Genomic DNA, 27,098 nt, shown 5'->3' with positions numbered 1-27,098 from the left:
CCAATGATTGCTCAATATAAGAAAATGTTTCATTTGAAGTGCTGACTCTGTAACTAAATTGCAGCGAATTGTATTTAGTAAATAATTCAAGCTGAGACAAGCACCGTGTACAGACAAACCAAACTTTTCAACATGCTTGTCACCTGATTATTTGCAATGTTTAAAGTCAAAGAAAATAGCAAAGCTGATAAGAAAACCCCCAAAAAACAGAACATCAATTGTTTATAGTTTGCGGTAAAAAGGGTACCAAAGTTGTGACTTGGTTATTATCCCACATACCCAGTCAAGCAAACAATAAAAAAAGGGGTGGGGTTCAGTGGAGGGTGCTGTACCGCGAATCCTAGCATGGGCAAGAAAAAGGAACCACAGGGGTAGGTAAATAGATAATACCAGCCAGGGACCTTATAAACCAAACACAAAGGGAGGGAGGAAGGTTGCAATTGTTTTACCATAGACCCATCTAAGCTGGACGCAGGGGTAACTTGGCCGTCTAATAAGCTACTGCGACCAGAACCTCCATCTGACAGCTAGGATGGAAGGTTGGTGAGGACAACAGAAAATTGAACATTTGAGAATAAAAAAATAAATTTTCAAATATTAAGATTTAAAGACCTATGGTTAAAAGCATACAATGACCTGCAATGAACCAACAGCAATGAAGATACTGTTTCATGTGGTCTTGAAAAAACTCCTCCAACGGGAAACCACATGGAATATTACAAGTTAAGTCCTTGTAGTAGAGTCACTTGATGTGAATGGAAGTAGCACTGACTTGAGCCGTGACCAGTCTCACTGTATAAGGCCTGGCTACAGTCCAGTAGAGTCTTAATGTTTAGTTTGACCATAGCTTTTCAGGGGCTCTGGCTTGAGCCGTGACCAGTCTTCTACTGTAGGATTCGGCTATAATCAAGTAGTCTTTACGAGCTACTGAATGGAATGGTCTTCTGTTATAGGGTCTATGTACTTCATTGGAGTGGAGTCTCTTCCAGGCTCTATTAAACTGCCATGGGGTTAAGTCTTATTGCTTCTGTTATAGGGTCTATGTACTTCATTGGAGTGGAGTCTCTTCCAGGCTCTATTGAACTGCCATGGGGTTAAGTCTTATTGCTTCTGTTATAGGGTCTATGTACTTCATTGGAGTGGAGTCTCTTCCAGGCTCTATTGAACTGCCATGGGGTTAAGTCTTATTGCTTCTGTTATAGGGTCTATGTACTTCATTGGAGTGGAGTCTCTTCCAGGCTCTATTGAACTGCCATGGGGTTAAGTCTTATTGCTTCTGTTATAGGGTCTATGTACTTCATTGGAGTGGAGTCTCTTCCAGGCTCTATTGAACTGCCATGGGGTTAAGTCTTATTGCTTCTGTTATAGGGTCTGTCTATAGTAAGTTTTTAGAGGCTATGTACTTCCTTGGAGTGGAGGCTATTCCAGGCTCTATTTAACCGTCATGGGGTTAGTCTTAACGGAGGTTCTGACTTGCGTCCACGTGAGTAAAACCTTCTCCCAAAGTTCAATCGTTCAGAATAATGTTGAGTCATACTGTTGCAGATATTGCATGGATCTTACAGATGGATTTGTTGGGAATAAATTCAAGCAGTTTATACAACTGATTCCCTAGCAATGACATAAATTACTGTATGACATCTGCCATTGAGAAGTTAAAAGACTAAAAATTCCAAATACCTCTTCTTTAGACTTGGACAGATCTTTGGTTTTATCCGTCAACTGCTTAATGTTCTGTTTCAGACTGTGAGATTCTTTACGGTGAGATTCCACTTGATGTTCTAGCTGTTTATAATAAAACAAAAAGAGATTGATGAAAAAAAGTAATAATTATGTTGCAAAGAGCAACCAAACTGTTGACTAGAAAGGGGATTTGAACCATTGACCTCATCCGACCTCATGATTCCAAGAAATGTGATGTAATCCAAAGGTTACTCGTTCAAATTCCATTTGTAATCAACAATCTTTTTTCTTTTTTTTCTTTAAATCTTGTCGTAATTCTCCAGTCAGTGTTTCCTTGTTCACCTACTAATACGACAACAATACGTGTCTGAAAATAACATCTGTGAATCTGTGAGTCTGGTATTCTACGAAGATGCCACAGTTGAATTTAAAACCGATGATTAGGGCGAGAGTAACAACTAGCTGGATTAGACAGAAGGTGTATACTGGCTCTTTGGTTTGGTAAGAGTGTGATTTACCCACCAGAATTTTGTCAAAATGCAACATGTATATTATATATATAAAAGGTCTGAGACTTAGTTTAGAGACCCAAGGAGCAGGAAGCCTTACAGTAGCTTATTTGAGACCCTATCCGTGTTAACAAGTTATGATACAGAGCTAGTAAAACGGAAGGGAGCACATTGTTATAACTCCCAGCTTGATAAGCTTGTTCCACTGTTAAGACATAAATCCTTGATATTGATTGATTCATTTTAGTTGTAATAAAATGGAAAATAAAACTGTGATGTCATACATGGATTTCATAAACAAATGTGTTTTCTTGTCCTTAAAACTTGAAACGACTGTCTAACATTGGAGAATAATAATTCATCCCTGTGATGGGATGTCATTGCATGTTGGTAAAGGTTATCATCAAGTGACTTGATCAAAACCAATCAGGGATTTAAAATTTCAAGGGTGTTCTAAGTTGCATTTTAGCGATGAGTGATAAAGACAGTTCGAAGTTTCGTCCGTGTAGGAAATTCCATGTTCTTGCACAATGTACCTCAGCACATTAAAATAAAAACGATTTTGGAAATTTCACATTTCAATCATGAAACAAGTCGTCTATCTGAGAGTTGGACTAATATATTTCTATTTACTTAATACTCTGCATTTATATGTATTTTTTTAACATGGAGACCCTGTTTGACCTTTAATGACCTTTAATGATATTTGATATTTCAAGAAAGACAATGTCAAGTTGTACTAAAGGAATAGTTTTTACCAAACCCAAAGTATCAAAACAAAGCAAATGCCTAGAGCAATATCTCACTTGCATTTACGAATCTAGCCAAATGTTTTTATTGTTTAATATCCAGTGGTAAAGACTTATTACCAGCTAGCTGAACACACAATTGGGATGAGAATTTTTTTGGGGGAGGATTTGTTTAACATAAAATCCTCGTAATTTCAATGACAAAATGTATACCTGGAAGGAAATGCAGCATAATAAAATGAATCAGGCTACATCAAAACTGCTTTCTATCTTTTATTTTTAAATTCAAGTTGTGTGGACATGACCTACCTCCTTAACCTTTTTCTGTAAATGCTGGATTTCCTTCTTGGCCTTCTTGTGTTCATCTCCTTGACTTGAAACCTGAGGAAAATTTGTAAATAATTGTGCACATGTCAATACAGCAAAGCTACCATTAAAGTTGTCTCCTGGTAGAATAAAATGAGTGTTACAAGTGTGTGCGAAGACAAACCGTAAATTATGATAATTCACTTTAATATGGGTAAACGCCATTCGTTAAATGAGGAGAGAGCAGGAACCTGACATTGCAAGACCGTAAGGAATTCTGTACCCACTCTGTAGATAACAACACTTGTATTCCCATGACAACAATGGAATCCTACCATTATATGGGAAATAAGAGGCCATTTTCCTTGTTTCACTTGCTAAAAGAGTCTGCAGGCTGTTTTAAAAGGGTACCTTGTCGTGGCCTGCAAAATATTTGTCCTCGGGGGGCAGGGGCGGGGGCAGGGGCGGGAGAGGCATGCAATCTGCCTGTCTCTTAAAACATTTAGCATTTGATTGAAAAACTCCTTTTTTTCCATAATCTTTCATATCCTTTTAAATACTGCATCATGTCATTCGTATACCTATACTCAACTAATTTCTTCTCTCTTTCTCAATAAAAGGTACAGTAGAATACACTGAATAGTCAACACAAGCTCCTTCCTTACTTCTCTCATCTAGATTTAAATTTTGGATAAGGTATGCCTCCATACATGCACCTTCCTTATGCTAGCTCATCCATTTATTTTTTGTTTGTTGAACGAAACATTCTTTTGGTTCGTTCTTGGATGGAGGATGTAATTGGTCTGGACCGGATTCAATTTTGTCTCTCATTCTAATAACATCGCTCAGCTCCTCTATCAAGAACATAAAACTTCTCATATAGCCCCTGATTTATTTTAAAAACATCACATTTACGTTACGACACTAGCCTTAGTACGAAACAGGAGTGCACAGGGAGTGTGCAGACATGTAAAGTGAGTTGCATTTATTCAACCTACCTTTGTTCTGATTCCGTCTAGTTCTGTCAACTGTGATTGGTTGGTTTCTTCATATTCTGCGATTATCTTGTCCTGCTCTTCCTTCTCTGCTTTTAACTCTTCGTACAATTGCTACAAAAGATAGATACGACACCATTAGTAGAAAATTTTTAGAAAAAATTACAGCTTGACCTTTGACATTTCTGATGGTAAAGAAAATGACATTTATCAACAAGATAAATAATATTCCAATGGGTCATAGGGGTTCATCAGATAATAACTTGTGTTACACAGTGTATCCTAAGGCTCCTTGTCCCCCACTCTAATCCCCGCCACCTGCCCCCTATTACTAAAAAAAAAACAAGGAAGTGGAATGGCCTCCATCAAGCTAAATGTAGTCTGTCACCTATTGGAATAGAGAAAAATTGGTTGAAAAGAATGAAATTTAAAAAAAAAAGATCAATTGTCAAATTTTTTTTGAAATAAATAAATGTTGAGAGATTTGCATTCGTTTGAAATGAGCATAGACAGTTTTGGGTAGAGAGGTAAGGGCTGGATGGCTTTTAATAGAGCACCAGAGTACTCAAAATCCTGAAGTAACCAAAAAATGTCTGTGCTTTTCTGAAATTCTTTATAATTTCTCAGTCAGTGTTCCTTTGTTTCATTTACTTCTGCTTCCAAGTTTGCTGATAAATGACAAACCTCAAGATCCTTTTTATCTTGTTCTATTGTTTTCATCTCCCCTCTGTAGATAAAGTATTCATTATTTAGGTCGTCAAAGTGTTTGGTGGTCGTCTTCATGCCGTCTAGAGCCTTGGCCTTCTGTTCTGTCAACATGTGTATCTCTGTCACTAAATCACTTTGGTACGCTGCAAGATAACAACAACGATAACAACAACAATAAAAACAAAGATAACAACATACTGCTGAAGCTTTGGAGAAATTCAAAACTTGTAGATGACACCTCAAGGAATTTTGTCTGCACCTTCAAGAGGTTAACTACTAAAATCACTACCAAATCCATGGACCTGAAAATGGTATTTGGCCAGCATGGCATGAAGTCGGAGATGGAAATCGTGCAAATCTTATGAAAAACAAACAAACAAGGAATTGAAATCTGTATAACTTGCATTGATATGCATCATACTATATACTATGTGATAAATTACAAGTGAAACATTTTTCCCTGTGACAGCATCTTTCAAGATATCAAAGCAGTTTTATAAGTTTGGTCAACAACTTTAATACCTCACCTACCCAATAATAGTCCAGATTAGACCACTAGTGATCGAGGTAAGATTCAACTTAATGAGGAAGTGATAACTAACTTTTCATCCGATTCTCAACATTCTGTCGGCCAGAAACTTTTTTACCATGATGAAATTTTAGTATTAAATAGCATCTTAAAATAGATCTGAAAATAGATCAAAATTGATTAAAAATGAGATAACTGCTTTAAGTTATTAAGATTCAAGTAGGAACACCCACAAGAATCAAGGTAAAGTTAAGATTGTAATTGTAAAATGAAATTGAAATCAAACAATAAAATTGACCAAAGTCTGAAGCAAAAGTGCACAGACGATTTTTTCAAAATTTCCTTTTTTTTTCGCCCTTGTCGTATTTTAAAACGGGCAATTTTGTCAAATCAATGAAAGAATCGCCTGTCATCCCAAAATTATACCAACCTCTGCTTTTTCTTGCACTGCAAATCTGCAAAAGAGAGTATAAAAAAAAGTGAATTAAATGGTGATAATTGCCAAAAAGAGTCAATGGCAGAGATGAAAAATATACACAGACTGACAAAATGTCATATAACCATATGTTTGTACTTCAGTAACATATAATTACATCAAAATATACAATTCATGCCACACCTTGAAATGTAACACTTTCACAAAGCCATGACCACATAAGATGAATGGGATGGGGGTGGGGCCGGTTGGGGGGGTCAGGAGGTAGAGGTGATTCTGATTTTCTCCTCCATTGCAATTATCATTGGTAAAAGGATACATATCCTGTCGACCAATCACAACTCTCTTTGAAAACTAATGGGTGTGGTCTACAACTGGAACATCAAGATGATATGTCAACGTTTGTTTCTTTTACAATCAGCAAATTAAATCTATCTAGAATCCAATACCATGGGAAATGTCGGTTTCATTTACAAACTTTTCAGACATTACCCTGGGAATAATTCTTTTGGACCTCCAGGCGCGTAGCCAGGAATTTGCCAAGGGAGGGGCGAAACTGTAGATTCTGCATTGCAAACTATCTAAGCGTAGCGCCACCATGAGTTGGCGAGAAGCGTACAAGAAAATTTTGGCTGAAAATGCCTCCCAGATCGCTGGAAATGGCACTTCCCAGGCCTTGTAAGTTGCATCTTAGCATTTTCTCTTTTGAAAATACTAGCGATATCATAAAAACATTAAAATTTTTTTTTTAAAATATGCTCAAGGGGGGGCGGCTGCCCCCTTCGCCCCCCCTTGGCTACGCGCCTGTGGACCTCAATGTTTCGCAGTCTGTAAACAAGCCCCCAGTTGACGAAGATCTGGATTTCGTTTATAATTTGCACGTGTCTTTGCAGAGACACCAAATGTTTGGCAAACTAAATGCCTCCATTGTGTTACATACACTATGTTGTCAATGTCTTACGAGGCAATGAAAACTGGAATTGTATCTCCAAATCTGTTACCAAAGAGACATCTTGAGATTTGACACAGCACACAATGCCACATAACATTGTTTACTACACACAATGGTTTGTGAAATGCTGAAAAACTTCTCTATGATTTTAGACGAAAACAAAATGAATGTTGCTCACAAAGCTGTAACAATCTTGACTTTAGAACAACGAATAAGAAACACTTAAGTTAAACAATTATTTAAAAAAAAATCGAAATAACAATAACAATTGACTCTGAGTACTACTTACACATCCACAGAACAGTAAAGCAAAAAAGGAGCTGACCGCCACTTCAAACCAAATGAAAGTCGTCCAAGCAACTCCAAACAATGTTGGCTGTCTTAAAACATCTTTCATTTCCTCTGGCAACTAAGAAATAAAAGACAGAAATCAAATCAAACAAATTTCCCCCAAAAAACTTTCTATCCCTGCCTCTGGCATTGTTGAAATCTGCCTTCAAGTTTGTTAATTCTCCAACATGCAAGGCAACCAGCAAGGCATGCCATGACCGATGAATGGGGGTGGGGGAAGGGGGTGGGAGAAAGGAGAGAGGTTAATGAAGCTTTCCTAGAGGTTTAGGTTCCAGTGACATTGGTCCTCTGGCTTAAAGAGTCCCTCCATACTGTGGGCCTAAGTATAGTCACCCCATCCACCTTTCCCCTTGCTTTCTTCAAAGGGACCATTCCATTTTTCATTCGCAGGGCCTAAATCCTCATTCATGTTGTGGCCCCCTGTAGGTCAAACTCACCATATCCAACAGAGGCACAGCAGTCTCAGCAGCGGCTTGGTACAGAGCATTCCAGTTCTGCTCCATCATCTCTATCATGTCGTCAACCGAGAAGCTGGTTGCATTGTTTTCCTCTGCCTCCTCCATGTCTGGTTCATCTGTGATGGGTACAGATGGGTAGTCAGATGGGACCTCAGTGTGGTCCTGGAGGGGTGGTGGATAATCAGTCTGGTATCGTGGAGTTTGAGTGGTACTGCCTTGATAGGTTTCCTGGTGAAATTACAAAGAAAAAAAAATCATCATAAATCTGTTTTTGAGATAATGCACGCAGCTTGAATATTATTATTTAAAGTTTCTTTCTAATCATAAATGTGGGCAAATAATATATTCTCTGAGTTCATAACAATTTATACAGTTTCAAACTATATCACATTCCTCCCAATGTATCAAAGAGTTATTTGACAACCATCTGTTTGTTTTGTTCCCCCTGTTTCTTATTTGTTTGAAACACCAGGGAATAATTTATCCTGTATCGCATCGCAAAAGGTTATGAAAAATGGGTCAATTGCTATACAAGTGGAAAAGAATATATAGCAGGTTTTGCACACAGTAGCGATACTATTTTATGTGAGATAAAAGTTACAAGCCTTCAAAACTGATACACACAATTATCCCATGAACACTGTATCACAAAAGCCAATGACTTTTGTGTGTGCAATTAGAAATTTTTACTTGTTTCTAGCCAACCCAAAACTAATTACAACCTGAGTATAAACTGCCAAAGTGACAACTTCTTACCATGGCCACTCAGGCCAACTAGGAGTTTCATTGAGGGACAGTGGGACCTGGATGATAAGTGTCTTTGGATGCATACCAAGTTTCATAAATACATAATTGTACAGTTTTTTACCAGAAGGACTGCAAAAACTAAAACAAATTGCAACCTTTACTATCCCACCCATCCCCTCCATCATGTCTTAATAAGCTGTTGGAGAACATGGTATCAAACTTCATCCTGTGAGACATTCTGTGATAACAAATGTTTTACAGCACATATTTATATAGGTTAAGACAACAAGCATACACTAAATATTTAAAGAAGACCGCTGATCCGCAGCTTAATTTCACTTTCGCTGGTGGCTTGCTACCTCAGCACAACACACGATGTGGCAATCCATCGAATGACAAAATATGGAACTGTAGTACTGTGTGTGCACACACCAGCCTGTATAGGTGACACAGTACATGTGGTGTATGAATATCAACACAATAAATAATGCTGTGAGCTATCATCATAAACATAGAAGGTGGCACTGTACTGTTATTGCACCTACAACAAGTCATCTAAAACATGCACTGTATCAATAAATAGGCCTACCAGCACACAACCATCTGCATATTACAAAGTGATGTTCTTCAACCTGGAATATGATTCCATTTTTTAATTGAAGTTAAACCTATTTGAACTATTAATCCAATATAATTGACTATGTGAAGTCATACCTCAATTCTACATAATTTGAACCATATTCTCTTCACACACGTACAGCATGGAGTCTTAGACCACTGACCACACAGTTATTATGAATGAATACATGGAACGTCCTATCTGTACAAATGCTAAAGTACAGTCTGCTTCTTACATAGTATACTGTACGTAGAGAGAGCTACCAGGTACTGTAGCTGGCAATGAAACCTACCTTGAGAGAAGTGTAGTACTGTAAACATGACACAGAATTTAAACCCAAACACATAAAAATGGTCAGGTCTACAACTTGCACAAAGCACTGCTGACTTGAACAGACTGGCTGATAGATGAGTTTAAAAAGACCCAGAACACGGCTCGCTGCTAACACTGGTTACAATACAGATCACAGCAATACTACACACGTACAACACGTGTATGCAATCAACTAATTATAGTACGAGCGTCCACGATATGCATTTTGACTCCTCTGAGGTGAAGGGACATCTTCATGATAGTGAGTACTACACAACTGTTTTTGAACTTTCACACAGAGAAATCCCAAATGACATGATGTCATTTCCATATAGCGTATACATGATATACACGTCAAGCATTCATACTCAATTGAAATGGAAGGTATATATTATTATAGTCAATAATTTTTTTTGTGTACTTTAAATATTAAAGCCAGAATGAAGCTAGAATTTAAAAAAAAAAACAGGACTGAGATATTAGACTCCTAGTGTACTGTGTACATAGTTTATAAACAGCTTTGTTTCACATTTTATGTTTGATTTACCAAAACCGATGTTTGGTTGTTTGATCACTGAAGAGCAACGTCACTTACGCATGCATGTACAGGAAGTCTCCTCTATGAATTAAAAGGAAATTTCAATTTGCGACATAAATTGATGAGTCAACAACAATTTTCTACAGTTAATATCGTACCAGCTTCAATATTAGATGCAGCTATAAACACACACACATCTGCAACTTATACCAGTGCAGATCGAACACAAACCATGTCCAGTGATTGAATTTGAAATAACTTGTAGCAAATCATCTGACGTACTATACATAATGTATGGATTGTATATTGCAAAGACTATTGCAGTACAAAATCAGGTTAACCTCAAAAAGTCTATGAAACTAATCCCATTGTGTTGAAGACTAATATTTGGTATCATGGAGAGCTTAAGGTTGCTCAAGCGTTAAATGAAGGTACCTACAGTAGCCAGACACGTTATCTGTTATAAATAATATAATCCACCACGGAATTACAAACAGTTCACTAATTAAAAATTTTTCTTGTTTTTGAATTGCATTAATTTTGCACCATGATTTAAAAATGTCCTATATTGGCTTGAATGATTAACAACTCCAGTCTCCCTATTAAACACAAAGAAGAGCCACAAATGTTTGCAACAATGTAAATATTGGATCAAAGTATGCGCATGGTAAATACGCAATACACGGTTTGGTCAGATGGGTGCAAAGTGATGACTCAATGCCAGCGGCATAACCATCTGTTTTGTGCAGGTAGAGGGGGGGGGTTGCTAAGATATAATTGCATCCAGAGGAAAAAATTTAAATCTTGAAACAATGTGCAGGGCCTGTATTGCAAATAAATATATAAGTCACTATTGTATACTGGATTCTTAGTAATTTTCTGTCTTCCAGTGGGGAGGGGGGGGGGTAGGTGGGCTAGACCTACCAATTTTGATTTTATTCTGGGGATAGCACAATGAGGGCAAAGCTGGCAATAAAAAATCCAGTGTTCCAATATTACCGAATTTTTCAGAAGCCTAGTAAGATAGACCGTTTTTATTTTTTTTTCAAAAGGAAGGGGATGTGCATGGGGTATGTGAATGTGTTTAAGAATAATTAGATATCTCTCAGAAATGTTGTGAAGAAAATGTTGCTAGATAAGAAATATATTACGATACTATATGTTGAGATATATTTCACACCCGATGCTGAGTTTTACTGAAGGACGTAAAGTAATGTACCTGTACATTGTGTGTTTACTAACATATAACATGCAGACACATAGTAACACCTAAAAATATCCTAGTCCCTACTGGGATACACAAATACAGAAGTACATAACACTTTGACACAATTGACAAAAAAGGGGGAAAATAGCTGGATGACTTTACTTGATGCCAACTTAACACTGTACGAAATTGATTTCGAATGGAACAAAAACATATATGCATCTGAATTGACACATGTATGTAACAAGGAGTAATTTGTTGTGAACGAGTTTTAGAACAAAAGTAGCTTAAAACACAGTGAAGCATCTTCTCTATGGAAAAACTTTAAAGTAGATAAATATACACTTACCTGAACAAAAAAAAAATTGTTTGTTGAGTTGTTAAATACCAAGTCATGAGAAAAACTGATTAATGTGGTAAATTGTTTACAAGGCAAGATGAATGCGACTATTTCGGTCAAGTGTGGAGCAGTTTAAAGCAAATTTTTAGCAAATTGAATGTTCAGGAGAAACACACACGAGTCACAGATAACTGCAATGGAACAGATGGACTGAAATTATTTTGACAGTTGGCTTTGGCTCTTGTATATTCGCTGGTAGTCTGAAATCATGAGATCATTCGTGCTGTAATAACTCTGTACATAGTAACTATTAAGTGCAAGGTGTAGGCAGCATAATTATGCATGATACAGTAAGGTACTAACATATTGTATATCAGTGATATGCTTGATTAATTTAAATAATGTACGTACGGTTTCGGATACCTTGAGGTACAGTAGCTGAGTTTGTTGTATGTCACAGGCTTATTCCATTTCCCACCAAATTCACTTTAATTACTGGTGATATGGTAAGTAACTGTATTCATAATCTCTATGAAGTTTTTCATCAGTTTAAATGAACGATGGCAAACTGTGTACATAAAACAACTTTTTCTTGAAATCCCCTTCCCTCACAACTTCTATGTTGAATCGAACGAGACTTGAGTGATCCCTGGATAGACAGTGTTACACATACTGTGGCTTCTGACTGGTAAACTTCCTCTAATCCCCCCCCCCCCCCCCCCGGATAAGGTACATGTATGGTTGATATGTAATCTTCTACAAAGAGTATAGGCTACAGTAGGTACCAAAGATAAAGCATAATTGAAGAAAAAAAATTATATATATATTTTTTTTAAATCTAGAAAAGATTTTCTAGAATGCTACTGCTAGCTATTTAATAATGAATATCTCAAAAATAAGACATTTATTTATTTACAGCGGTATAGGCTAGGTACCAATGTTTTGCTAGTTAAGGCATATTATTACACACATACACAAAGCAAAAGAATTATATACTTACAGCAAAATTGCAAACCACAGATAAACTGCTTTGCTAGAGCAAACTAAACATAAGAACATCAATATTCCAGTTTTTCCAAAATAAATCCCAGCAAAGATTTGCTACAAAGCTGCAGTATCGCTGACTGCATAGAAATTAATATAAACTGTGAAATTACAAATTAGTCATTTGCATTCCTCCACAAACAAAAGGTCATTTTGTCACATAATTTATTATGCAATCTTTGATGGAGACAAAGAAACAAACAAAATCAATGAAATATCAACAAATTAATTTCCCTAGGCAGAGGATTTATTTTTGATTTTTTTCATATGAAAGGCATTCTGCAGAGAGTCAATATTGTCAAGGTCAGATCTGAAACAAAGAAAACCCTATTCAAATGCAGGTGTGCTGAAACTAGATACTTTGTGTGGATTTGATGGTCAGTGATCAGGCAGAGTTTATTCAGGTGAGTACAACAAAAGAATAGCCCAGAGCTCGGGGAAAAAAATCTGTTTTTAACTTGAATGGAAGAGAGGAATATTATAATCTAAGCATTGCCAGGATTTTTGAATTCTGTTCCTACCCCTTGTCATTCAATAGGATTTGTCACTCAAAAGTTCTTTTCAGATTATCTCAACTGAGAAAAGTTGAAACTGATACTGACTAAGCTAAGGGTGGTATAGTTTACCATCCACAAAGGCCAACCACGGATACAATCCGTGGCATTTATATTACAGCACGGTGAAGCCACCATTTTTAAATACTGGCGACGTGATTCGAGTAATATTAAGAAGTTGATATGTTCTGATGACTTCAAACTAACCTACAGTACGGTTAAGTTTGATTTACAGTGTGCTGTAGTACTATAAGCACAGTGCTTCTTACAGTATTGATTGTTTAGTTGAAATACATTAATGTTAGTCTCATTGCTTACCAAAAGTGGAATTAAAGGATATTATTTATGTGAGTTTGATGGATTAAGACTCTAGTGTCTTAGTTTTACGGGACAACTGAACACTGTAAACATTTGCTTTCGGCTGCAGCGTCTTCTAAGATATACATATCCACTTATAAAATACTGTATATCCACTGATAAAATATATCCACAAGTTATACAATATATCCACATGTTATAAAATATATCCACTCATGAAAAAGATGCCATATAAAACTACCTGGTCAAAGTAAATAGGTTTGAATTCATGTAATTAAGCACGATTCTGTTTAACAAACTTCTAATGACACGGCTTGTGTTTTATCTAACATTATAAACATTATAAAACAACACTAACCATTGTAAAAATAACTGAGGAATTGTATTTCAATTTGCCTCACATAGATGTACAGAGCAATGAAACAGTACTTAATTGAGTAACATTTCTGCTGGATTTTCTTTGTGCTTATTTTGCAGATTTACGATGCTCGCGATATCTCCTAGATGCATCTTGTTCTTGTTTCTCTCTCGTTTGGGAACCACTGTAAATTTCTCAGTTTGTCTTTAGCCTAGTTCTGGACAGCAACTCACAAAATTTAACCCAGCCACAAGATTTTAATATTGACAAACTAACCCAACTTCAATTTCAATAATATAGATGATATTTAGGATGGCAAAGATATATCTTCTTATGTAAACTTTGTAGATGAGTATGTTTTGATGGTGGTACAATTGTACACATTTCAGTGGAAATGAGGCACTGCAAAGCAGTATCAACGATTCTGTCTGCCAAACGCCAAGTTCCATTGCCCGGATTTCCCCCACCTTTATCCGATGGACCATCCCACTGGTATCCCAAATGACAAACCCAATCATTTTCAAAATGAAAAAGGACTTACCTCTACAGGTAGTGATAAGATCTGGTCTCCTTCTGCGATAAGTTCTGCTTCTTCCTCGACATCATCTTCATCATTAGATTCAAAGTTGTAAGGATCTTTGAGAACGATCCGCTCTTCAAGATTCTCTCCCTGCAGCAACAGCTGAGCTGGATCAGACGGATCAGAGTCACCATTTTTGTTAACCTCTTCCGGAATTCCTTCATCTCTCCCCTCAGAAGATTCAAACAGTCTCTCAGCGAGTGGATCGTCGCTGAAGAAATGCCACATCCTTTTCATGATCCTTTTCTTCCATTGGGCATCGTTCATCATTAAACTCAGTTCTTTGTGCAGGGCAGGGTCGTCATCCCGGATGGCAGGGTTGTCTGCAGCTAGCTCTTGTAACAGGATGATCAGATTTCCGGGTGCGCGGAGCCAACTGTCAAACTTTATGTTAGCCTTGGCAAGGTCGTCACTGTTGGATAGAAACTGGTCTCCCATCTCCACTTTGCCAGTGGTCACGTCTGATAGAGGAGGAGTCGCTTTCATTTCTTCTTCTCCTTTTGGCAGGTTGTGGCTTGGTTGTAGTTGGTCTGAGCCGCCCCCACTAGCCGTTTGATCGAACACGAAATCGTCTTCGTCGTCAAAGTAGATGGTCGTACCGTCGATCACTTCGAACTGAGGGGTAGGCTGGATCTCTTCAGGAATTTGATTTTCAAATCTGTCGTTTACAGACTTGTCTCTTTCCTCCGGTGTTTCTTTGTTGCTTTTACCATCTGATTCCACTTGGAGTTGCTCTTCTGCAATCTCTTCTGGATTTGCTTCATCTTCCGTATCAGTTCCCGAGTCGTAACCTTCATCAATTTCACTTCTCCAGATGACTGGCTCTATCTCTTCCTTCCCAGTAGAACTGTCTAGGTTTGAGCTATCGCCATTATCATGAGGGTTGCTGTTGATACCAGTGTCAGACTCTCCATCAACTGTAGCTATTTTATCTGATAGTTGTCCCCTCTCCTCCTCCTCCTCCTCCTCCTCCTCAAAGTTCTTCTCCTCTTCTATGGGAGGAGCATCGGTTATCAATTCTTCCTTCACTTCTTTCTCTTGATCCTTGTCATCTGCTAATTCTTGTTCGTTAAGAGTCTTAATGAGATTATCCTGGATCACACCGAAGTAATTTGGCTTCTTGTCCTCCTGTATTTCGTCCTTCACTGCTTCCTCCTGAATGTCTGACCCGGCTGAACCACCAGAGTGCTCCTCTCCTGTACTAGGAGATACCTCAGTCTCACCTGAAATGTTAAACCAAGATAAATAAAACAACCTCAAAAAGTTTGAGAAATAAAACAGGTAAACAAAATCTAAGAATTATCCACCCAAGAACAATACATTCCAAAGTTGCTACACTTGAGCTTAAGAATCATCATATTTTTGTCCCCAAAACTTTAGATTGCTAAAAAATGTACAAGTTTCTAAAATTATTTTTTTGTAGGTTCTAAGGCTCCAAATTAAAAAAGAAAATGTTGAGGAGGGGCATTAATTTTAGACTAATTAGATTCTCTCGGTGAGGTAAGGTACTATTGTAGGAGGCAGTTAAACAAGATCAAATGTTTGAACATACTGTAGCCCACCAAATTTGATCATTATATATAACCATTCCAATAGAACAACTCTAATCAAGTTAGTTACCATGCCATAAATAGGATGCTGAGGAGGGCTGCATAGGACAGATATATTCTCTATTGTTTTGGTATTGATTCAGCCTTACTGCAGCAGAGTTACAGCTGCTGCAGCTTGTTGTTTTGGCCCAGTGCCTTAAAGCAGCATTCCACATCCTGCAGGCCAGGGAACGGACAGGATAGACAATAACACCATAATTAGCTTCGTCAAACAAAGCTCAAGTAGAATTTTTTCATTTTTGTTTTGGACCTCTGGTGGAACTTTGATAATTTCAGGTCAGTCTGGGGACTATACTGATTCATATCAACTTTAAGCAAACCGGTAAAGTACTCTTTTAAGTAAAGTAATTAAGAAGTGCTGATGTGGATGAAAGTTTATTAGTTTATTCATCCATCAGTACTTCAACTACAGTCGTTAATATTAAGGTGTTCATGTTGTGTTTATATTATGGACATCCTGCAGGTATGTCATTGTAATAAGTAGGTTTAATATTCCTGTCTCTCTGCATGAAGCCCAACAGTTAATAGTTGAGCATGATGACAACAGTTATCACACCCTAGGTGTTGATATTACACAAAGCAATTTGGTTAGTGCTTGATATTAAAAGCAACATGTATTGAAAGGTTACCTTTAAACTGTTGTCACAATGCTACTAATAAATAAGTATACTGTACATGATACCATGGATGAAAGCAATCAAAGAGGCCCCAAAAAAAAAAATAGAAAAAAGACTCTATCACCTAGAATCTTCCCACTTGCATACTAATGCACCCATGATTCAAAAATAGGAAAAAGAGCAAATAAAAAGAAAATACTTACCATCCTGGTTACATTATATAATACTCACAAAATTATACAGCTGGTATGGCCTGATTATCAGTACAATTTACACACTACCCCAAACAAGAGTTAAGAACAGATTTCAGTTGCCATGGAAACTAACAAACTGACCCCAAACGACTGTCTGTGTGGTCATGTGATCTTTCAACTGTTTCTAATAGAACATTGCAAAAGTCAGGTGGTAATATTTTCTCCAATGAAAAGAAAGCTTGACCAAAATATGAAATATTTTCACGAAAAACAGTATAGTTGGAATCTATCAAGTTGGTGCAGGAATTTAATTTTGAAGAAGAAAAAACTGAAACTAAGACTGAAGGACTCATAGGTTAAGAATTCATCTCAATATAATGCTTAACCCGGCAGAAAGTGAAAATGGTTTAGCTGGCTGTAAAAATGGTAAGTACCCAATGTATATGGATTTGATTGGACCATAGAGGATGTGCATGATCTAAAGTTAATTAAAAAATGTCAGGTAAATCTACAGAATTTATACGACAACTTTTTGCTGATCTGCATTAATTGATCAATGGTATGCAAACTGTTCATGGTCTATAAGTTGTAAGAGTGGTTGATTATCTCTACAAGGTGTTAACTGAACATTCTTTCTCCTTCTCAACTTTGCTGTTGTTTTATACCCATGGGGCATTTGTCTATAAAAGATTACAAACTGCAAACAATTGCAAAGCTAAATATCAAGTTTATAGGAGTGTTAGATAAGTCAAGCAGCTGGGACAGGTAAGTGAAGCAGTGAAAACCAAGTAAGTAAGCTGAGAATGGCGCTGCTGCTGGGGAGTTACTTGTGGTATAGGAATAGCAAGTTGTCCAAGAGCTGAGAGGCAAGTTGTCTGAGAGTAGCATGTTGTAGAGAAAATGGTAGGTCATGTAGGAAAGTTGAAAGCAATAAAGAAGAATCCAAAGAACATCATGAGCGACTTGTATGAAGAAAATATCGGTTGACATTGACCTTGTAACTTTTCTTTGGGGAATACCTGTATAACAATTTGACGTTAATTTGTTAAAATGTCGTCACACAGTTATGCCCCAGGAAGGTAATGAAATGGCACGAGGGAGGAAAGGGACCTTAATCCTTACGTATGAAGGCTTTGAACTAAAGCTTCTTAAACAATATTGTTTCTTCTTTAATAATGATAGACTGGGTAATGTCGGGGTTCCAAAGAGCAACAAATTTGCTATGGTTCGATGTGAGGTTCTGGTGTAATGTGCACAACATATATTTAAGAGGGCACAACCAAAAAAAGTTGAAAGGACTATGAATATACCAATTAGTTACCTTGGTTGTTGTTGTGTGTCGTTGGGGGATGTCGTAGAATGTACAACATGAATGTAATGTTTTATGCTAAAAGGATAGAAAAGAGTCATCTCCAAGAATGGAAAAAGTCCTCAGCAACTTTGACCTCGCCCTTTGTAAGTCAAATTGTTTGAGATGAAGATAGAGATGCCTTGACGGAAGGATAAGAGTTTGAATGAATTAGGCAAGAAAAATGTGGTTTAGAGGGCAGCATGCAACTGAAGAGCAGCAGCTGCTTTACATCACTGACCTCCCTCTCTTTGTTCAACTTCCTCTAAAGGTATCTCCTCTGTCTCATCTATCGGGGGCTGGGTTTCTCCAGTTAACGAATCACTCGTGACTTCCTCATCCCTCTCTTCTGCTGGAGTAACCTCTACCTTATCAACTTCATCATCATTATCAAGATGTGCTTTCAACTCTTCAGAGCTCTCTGTCTCTTTCCCCCTGATTTCATCTACACCTGTTTTCAGGTCTACTACCTGACCTGGTCCACCTCCGTCTACTTCCGTACCCTTTCCCTGTTGACCATCACTACGATCGTTGTTTTCTTCCGCATCGTTAGTCGCAGAAGCACTGGCGATTTCATCTCTTCTCTGCCCTTCATTGTTATCTACAGCAGTGTTTTCCTCTTCTGGCATTGAATCTGACTTATCATTATTACCAGAGTTCTCAACAAGATCATGCACCTCTAAAGTATTCTGCTCTGGTTTCTGCAAATCTACCTCTTCATTTTTATGATTGACCTCCACTTCATTCTGTTCAGTATTTTCATTTTGAACATCATGCTGTATTGTGTCTGTATTTTCTTGAATGTCACTCTTACCTTCCTGAGTACCCTCCTCAGCCCCCTTAACCTGTCCCTGACCCATTTGAGGCTCACTATCACTATCACGGTTAGAGGTCTGATCATTAGAGGGATTGGACTCTTCCTCTATGGCATTTATGACTAGTTGATCACTTTTGGTTTCTACTTCCATCTCCCCAGCGGGGGCTTGCATGTCAATCTTACCCTCCTGACTACCCTCCTCAACCCCTTTAACCTGACCCATTTGAGGCTCACTATTAGGTTCAGGTACCACATCTCCCTGTTCAAGTGGCTTCCTTTCCACTTCAAGTGCCTCGCTAGGCTGGTCCAAAGCTCCCTTATTTTCAAACTCTATATCTATTTTAGATGGTTCAATATAGACCTGGTTACCTTCACTATTTTTAAGGTCATTTTGGATGACTTTATTATTCCCTTGCTCTGGGGCAAGGCCTTCCCCACCATCAGTCACTGGTACCTGGTTAGGGTGTCCCTCACTTTGTTCTTTGTCAGTTACTGCTACTTGTTCACCAATCTTAACTTCTACTGTTTGACTATCACTGTCCTGGTTAGAGGTCTGATCATTAGGGGGATTGGACTCTTTCTCTATGGCATTTATGACTAGTTGATCATTTTTGGTGTCTACTTCCATCTCCACCACCATGGGGGTTTCCTGGTTTTTAATAGCTTGTTCAGGGGTCTCATTATTCTTAACATTTAAACCAATGGTCTCTTCCGCAACGGATTTATCATTATTTTTCTCGGCCAAAATTACTGGCTCTGATTCATCCTTTTCTTGTGTTAGATTTGGTGGAGCTTTTTCGCTCCCAGCATCCTGACTAGGAGGCTGTTCGTTTGGAGTGTTCTGTTGGATATCCAAGTTGTTTTCTGGCAACTTTTCATCATTACCTATCTCTCCTTGAGAGTCCAAAGTGTCCTTATTTACTTCCCGACCCTCCTGATTGGGACTGTTAGATTCCCCACCCTCTTTGCCCATTTCTTGAACTAGCTCTGAGTCACTTCGTGGTTCAATATTTTCAACTGTTAAGGTTTCTCTTTTGTCTCTTCTTTTTCTCTTTGGTGTTGGATCTTTCTCTTTTATAGGATCTACATGATTTTCTTTTGCATTATTATCTTGATTACCAGAAACACCATTACCATGTTCACTTTGCTTTTCATCATGATTTGGTGCCATCGATCCCTCATGTTTGCTTTCATCGACATTGATTTCATCATTCTTACTTTGAATCTCATGAGGAGAGGAGGGTGTTTGATCGACGACAACATCCCCAACGTTAGAAGGCCCTGCGGCACCAGTTTCCCTTTCAATATTAATTTGCCCAGCACCCTGTTGTGTGTTAGTGTCCCCTTCCTCCGCTTGGTTTATCCCAACATTACCTGAGGCAGTTCCCTCCTCCATGGGGTCTTCACTACCTGACTGAAGTTCTTCCTTGGCCAGTGCAGCCTGTTCAGCAGCGAGGGCTTCTTTCACATCCCCATCTGGCTGAGGAGGCTCTTTCTGGTTGATGGGTTCCTTGTCTTGACCCTCTTCTTCCCCACCTGTATTCACTCCTTCATCTTCTTGGTTGCTAGGAGTGTCACTCTCTTGAGGGTTGTCATTTGGAGGAGAGTCAGAAGATGGATTCTGTATTCTTGTATCTTCTCCATTTTGCACCAGGTTGTCATCCTTTGGGATGATTTTAGGATAAGCAACCTGCATTGCCAAAAGAGAGAAAATGAATTTCAAATTACATGTTAACACTTCTTGTTTCATTTCTCCCAGCAGGCACAAAGTATTGCATACGCTTGCAAGTCTCCACTTTTCTGAAACTCTCAAACCTATCCTCTCAAAGTTTTGTCGGCTTGAAAAGTGGTTATTCAGGGAATAATTCATCCTGTATTGCATCGCAAAATGCTATACAATTTGAGCCAATTGCTATACAAACGCAAAGATGTATAGCAGTTTTGTACACAGGAACCATGGTGCTTTATAAGAGGCAAAATTCAGAGACTTACAAAATGCTAGACAAAATGTGAACACTACATTATTACCTGTTATTGTTATGATACTAACCAGCCAGATATACATGTGGGGAAAAGCTAAATAGCCTGACACTTACACTTCAAGTTGGGTGGCTATCCAATGATTAGGTTGAGCTAATTTTACACCTATTTTACCATTTATAAGAGCATTTCAGATATAAAAAGAAAACAGCATACATTGCTCCAGGATGAAAAACCCACAACATCTCCGAGAAACTAGATTTGATCATTTTCAATGTCACCACCTTCATCCACTGCCTTTAAATATGTCTGTGTGTTACTAATGATGACAAATCCACTTCATTGTAACAGGTCAGGATTTAATTTACCCACTTGCTAACGAATGCAAGTGCTTTAAGAATCCACTGGCTGAAATTAGCATTTTCCTAATTTACAGTACACATCAATTACTATACAGGCTCGTATGGGTGTAGTACAATAATATTTGCTGATAATAAGTTGTAATACAGGGCTAACGTTACAGGTAAAATAATCGTACCACTTTTTGGAATGCCGGTTGTTAACTGACTTATGTGTTTATGTTCTTCATGTCTACTGGCAGAGAAATGCAAGTGCTTTTTTTTGTTCTACTGGCAAACAATGAAATCCACTGGTATTTAGCCAGAGAATATTAACCATAAATAAATAACATTTATATTAAATAGTGCCTAATTATACAAAAGTTTCTAAGCTCTTGAATAGCCTAAATAATAGTCTGGATAGCCTGGAGAAAAAAAATAGTCAGAATTTCTAGGCTTGTCAATGTTGGTTGGATTGCTTTACCTCCAGTGGTACAACTACAGGTGGATTTTCTTGGAATACAAGAACTTCCCTCACAAGATTCTTGCTGATGAAGCCTTTTTGACCGGACTGGAATAGCTGTGAAAGAGAAAAATCAAAAGTAACTCTGGCATACCTTCTTTCATGAAATTGTACCTTGTGAGGTGGTAAGAAGCACTCAACTAGTAATATGCAACACCTTGCATAGAATGATGTACATGGAAGATCTTTGGTCATTTTCATCAATAAGCTATATCAAAACACTGTTTTGGTTTACAATACAAGACCGACAGTTGTGGAGATTTGCTTTTCATCAAAAGGACTTACCTTCGCGAACCACAATTTGCTGTCTTCACTCGGTTTGCCTAGTACTTCAATCAACTCCTTCTTTTTGAAAGAGAGAAAAGTTTCATCTTCAGACTGGAAGCCCTCTTCACCCCTTGCTTGAGAAATAGCTCCTGAAGGTTAACGGAAGGCTTTGTAAGTACAACAAATAATTTACAGCATTTGAAATATACTACAATAGTAAACATGATATTAATGGTCAATTTTTTTGAATTAATTAGTCATAACATTTGAACAAACTGAACACTTTAAGATGATTGAAAAATATTGAACAGAAATCAGGAATATTACTGGTAATTATGCAATCTTAAAATGAATTATCAGAACTACACTAATGCTAATTAACCAGATCCACAAGGTATATTGCTATTCATACAAGTTGTCTTGGTGGTGTGGTTTGTGTTCTTTCAACTTTGAATACATGTCTGTAAGTATAATAATTAATACAGGCTAAAATGTAAATTGGTCTAATTGCTTATGTCAGGCCTATTAATAAGTTCCCTTTTTCAACCTTCCAATTGTTACAAACACTATTGTTTTTTCTAAAGCAATTTATGAGTCACCAACTGACTGCTTCTGTGTTGCACATCTTTTGAAAGTTGTGTTGCTGTGATCAACTAACAGAGTAACAAACAACTTAGGCTAGGCTAGTTAATTTACGACCAAAAATTGCTACGCAATATTTTATTAATTAATCTAACTGAGACTAGATATGCTGGTCCTATTTGAGCAAATATGTTATTTTTCAGAAAAGTTAAAATAGTTTGTAAAGTCTTTAGACTACCATTCACTGCTCAATGTATCTCATACTCACAGTCTGATCGATAATTAGTGCACCTTCATGCCTGCACTAACGTTCACACAATCATATAGAAATAAAATCTGAAGTTACACTTCATCTGCTTGCAAATGCCAAAATTTTACCTTTACATCCGTCGTCCATGCATTGCAGCTCATTAGGTAAGTTCTCTCTCATAGAACTGCTAAAAATGGTACATTGGCAGAGAAATAACACCAGAAAGTAATTCCACGACATCACCATGGTTTAGCTGGTCGTTGAACACGTCGTCTGATATTATGGACACGAATACTACGGAAGTGTTAACCCGAGGTCAAAGACCTGCCAGCCACACGCTCGGGACGTTTGGTGTATCTGCAATGCCTCGACCTTCAATATCACAGCTTGTCACAAGAGCACGTAGATGCTGGTTGGTATTCAAACCCCTTGTTTTCTAAAGTGTAAATTCTTATAGGGCTGTCGAAACTTTCTGGCCCTGTCCTCTCCCCCAGTCAAATTTGCCCACAGCCACAGACAGCATAGGCGTACGAGGCGGGGGGGGGGGGGGGCAGGGGGAGACTGCCCCCCCAAATTTCCAGAGGACAAGAAATTCGGGCAAAATTCCTGAAAAATTCGGGCAGCCTAAAGAGGAAAAAAAAAAAATATATATATCTATATATATATATATATATATATATATATATATATATATATATATATATATATATATATATATATATATATATATATATATATATTATATATATATATTCGGTGATCATGCACTGATCATGCACTGAAGAAGAGCTAGTTTTGCTCGAAAGCTCTGCAAAAACCAAACATTGGCTGTTTTACTTCCAATCACTTACCTAATTCAATTATTGTATCTCACTCGAGATCCAGCCTTTCTCTAAATGCAGCATAGTTGTTTAACAGTTTTTCCGTTATTCCTATATATATATATATATATATATATATATATATATATATATATATATATATATACATATATATATATATATATATATATATATATATATATATATATATATATATATATATATATATATATATATATATATATAATTTTTTTTTTTTTTTGGCTGCAGGAAGTTTTCAGGACTTTTGCCCGAATTTCTTGTCCTCTGGAAATATATGCAGTAGCTTGCCCGAATCTTTTTCAAATTTTTGCCCGACAAATCCATGATTTTCTTTATTTAGCATCATGATGCCCGAATATTTCCATGTAACACCACCGTAAGCGCAGTTCATCTGGGCTACCACGTTTTTTGCACGATCAATTTTTTTTTCTAACTAGTCAATTGTATACCTGGACCAAGGGCAGCGGAACCGGGGCACAGCGGGCACGTTCCACCCCCACTTTCCTCAGGTTAAAAATGTGCCTTTTTCTACATAAAAATTGAGGTGCCTCAAGTTAGCAAGAGGCCAGGGAACCAGAATGAACACTCGGGAAGGGCCGTTTCCGGCCATCTGAGGGGTATAAGACCAAAAGTTTTCTAGTGCGCTCCGCGCCAACCGATGGTGGCGCTCCGCTCAGATAGTTGTACATACAACTTTGCAAATCCTGGCTAAGCCCGTGACTTTTCATGAATTTCTATGGGTCAAATTCAAAGCTATTTCGAATGGAAAAAATTTGTTAAGATATTAACAATAAAAAAAAAAATCGGAAGATTCCTACATTAGCAACTAGCATGATATCACCTTATTTTGTCTCAAAAGAAAACTTTTTCCTTGTTTCCCAATTTGCGCATTGGATATTGCAGTGCTAGTATGCATATTTTCCTTTGGGGGGCGTTGATGGAGTGATGTGTATACACAAAAAAAGATAATACAATAAGAGTTATAAAGGGTACTAAATATAAGGCTGCATCAGTCCAATCGAATTTTTTCAAAGTGCCCTTTGATGTCGGTGCCCCCCCCCCCCCGATTAAAAGTGCTTCCGCCGCCCTTGACCTGGACATCCCCAACATGAGTGTATATAAGAAACATTTTCTTGTGTGTGTGTGGGGGGGGGGGGAGTGCCTACAAGCCTAGAAGTACAGGTTTATAATATTCTTTGTAATATTTTATACTTTTTTGTGAGACAAATTGCAGTCTCACCCGACACAGCGACATTATCCCGCCTACGTGTCGTTGGACAATGTATGTTTTTCTGGAGGTAGCTGAGTACTGTGTTAAAATAATAAATAAGGAAACTAAATAGGAGCTTAAAAGACATACTGTCCCATTTTTCCCCCTCAAAGTGATGTTACCATTTTTCTTCTTCTAATTGAACAAATTTTTGGGGAAGTGTAAATTTCTAAAACGTGAGATTATAAAATAAAGAATGTTTAGATGCAACTTGCAAGGCCTCAGAAGTGCCGTTTCCGGCAATCTGAGAGGCATTGTGTGCCAAAAAAATTCTTGTACGCTACGCGCCAACCGATGGTGGCGCTCCGCTTAGATAGTGTCACGGGAACTTTCGGGCACGAAAAGTTCTGCCCCCCAAACTGAAATGGTCCCGTACGCCTATGACAGACAGTAATGTAGTTTAAAAGTACTGTAGTGATTCCAACCAAAGATTTTGTATAGCGCCAGAAATCTCTGCCACCATTAGCCTACTACATGCGCTTTCGGAAGCCAAACAATTCGCAGATCGTCTATGACGAAATGTTGCCGGGCGGAACGTCAAGGGAATAATCTTGGCATGTGTAGCCGAACGTACGCTGATATATACGAGTGTACATAGATCAGTGTGTCGTACACGTTTACCAGCAGAAGGGCCACATTTGGCCGTTCTTTATTACCACGAAAGACACTTTACCTTCATACCCGGCGTTGTCCTTACTTCAGCGATACACTATGTACTTTTCAAGTTCATTACAGTTATAGTTAGTTATTCAACAATTAAGACCATGATGTCAGTTACGAATGTCATAGTGCCATAGCCAGGGCGGACTGGGTCTTAAAACCGGTCCGGGCATTTTCACCTCAGACCGGGCCATTATTCATTGATATGTTACTATAGTGATCGCCGTCCTTGGGGAGGTGTCTAAGGGGAGCGGGTGTCCCGGCCCTCCCCTTTCAGATTTTTTGAAGTTAAGGAATGCCTATAGATGCAAAGTGGTGCGATATTCCTCAATTTTGTAGGTTACAATAATCCTTTAAAAAAGACCCAAAAATAATTTTCCAGAAGCAACACTTGATTAACTACTGAGAAAAGTTAAAAGCGTAAACAAAAATATATGTTTTAGACTGAATTTTATTTAGTTTGTCAAGCATTTTGTGACAACATGCTTGCATAAATAAAATCACATATATGTTCAATAACACGAGCACACGTCATGTCTACAAGAGTAGGAGCCTATACGCAGTTGCTGCTCCTGGCAGCCACACCATCAATGATATTTTATTGTCAAGTTTGGCCAAGATCCTTTTTTCCACAGACATCAACATGAACGCCTCAAGATGTTCGTTGACGACTAACTTTCGTCTAATTTTGATAACCATGCAAACACCCTACTGTATATGTTGGTCATTTTTATCCATACATAAGTCTCAGGAATAAGCTACTGGGTGATATCCAAATAATCTAATAAGATTTTAGCTTTTATTACTTCGTTTTTTTGGAAGACGAGGTGCAGAGTAATAAAATCTGTATTCTCTGCCGATGCTATGTATATGTCAGAATGCATTGGTCAAAGTACTTGTATATCTTGTCGTAAAAATATTAGCCCGGACGAGTGTGCCAATAGCATGTTCTTTTGTTACGAACTCACAGACTAACTAACATGGTGATTTCATGAGCTGATTCCCACAGTTAAAAATATAATTCTACACAGCCCGTCTGTATTCTATTAACTACTGTGAAAATTTACCAGGCTCCCCATGCACGGCCCCACCGGCCCACCGGGCATTGCCCAAATGCCCGTGTGGCCAGTCCGCCACTGGCCATAGCACAGACTGGCTCCTAGAATAAATCAAATTCATTTGCCCGCGCGGGCCAGGTTTCTGTACTCAGAGGTAAAGTTGAAAATACCCACGTGAAACTAGTGTGATCACAAATATGATGATGTATTCGGCATTGATTGTAACTAAAGTAAAAAGACCAGTAAACAGTAACTACTAATGTTTATATTACTAATGAATTGTTATATCGTAAAGAAAACCAGACGTACTAAACCGGGAAACGGTTTACAACTGCACATATCAGTCATCGAAGTAGGTAAAGCCTTTCTTTTCCAGGATAGTGCATGCCATCGTACGTAGTAGTATAAGATCTGTGATAAGTGTGTTT

At 37.9% G+C, this 27,098-nt stretch overlaps 1 protein-coding gene across 6 annotated transcripts in view; it reads right to left on the bottom strand.

Annotated features, from left to right (window-relative positions):
* The window catches only part of LOC139972146 (uncharacterized), a 47,307-nt gene extending 23,974 nt beyond the window's left edge, over nt 1-23,333 (bottom strand). For 3 of the 6 annotated variants that reach the window (XM_071979117.1, XM_071979118.1, XM_071979120.1), the window contains exons 1-12: nt 22,948-23,333; nt 22,006-22,136; nt 21,682-21,777; nt 18,304-20,569; nt 14,255-15,516; nt 7,656-7,904; nt 7,157-7,276; nt 5,910-5,934; nt 4,927-5,093; nt 4,246-4,356; nt 3,251-3,322; nt 1,681-1,785 (exon numbers count right to left, since the gene is read on the bottom strand). In XM_071979117.1, the coding sequence (XP_071835218.1) occupies nt 1,681-1,785; nt 3,251-3,322; nt 4,246-4,356; nt 4,927-5,093; nt 5,910-5,934; nt 7,157-7,276; nt 7,656-7,904; nt 14,255-15,516; nt 18,304-20,569; nt 21,682-21,777; nt 22,006-22,136; nt 22,948-23,065 (4,722 nt within the window). In that variant the 5' untranslated portion in view covers nt 23,066-23,333. The remainder of the gene's footprint in view (nt 1-1,680; nt 1,786-3,250; nt 3,323-4,245; nt 4,357-4,926; nt 5,094-5,909; nt 5,935-7,156; nt 7,277-7,655; nt 7,905-14,254; nt 15,517-18,303; nt 20,570-21,681; nt 21,778-22,005; nt 22,137-22,947) is intronic. The other 3 variants (XM_071979119.1, XM_071979122.1, XM_071979121.1) reach the window with 3 other exon arrangements.
* Between the last annotated feature and the right edge of the window lie 3,765 nt (nt 23,334-27,098).

This window comes from Apostichopus japonicus, chromosome 8 (assembly GCF_037975245.1).
Source record: "Apostichopus japonicus isolate 1M-3 chromosome 8, ASM3797524v1, whole genome shotgun sequence".
NCBI lineage: Eukaryota > Metazoa > Echinodermata > Holothuroidea > Aspidochirotida > Stichopodidae > Apostichopus > Apostichopus japonicus.
Note: the sequence above shows the minus strand (reverse complement) of the source record. Positions and strands in the feature narration are given on the sequence as shown.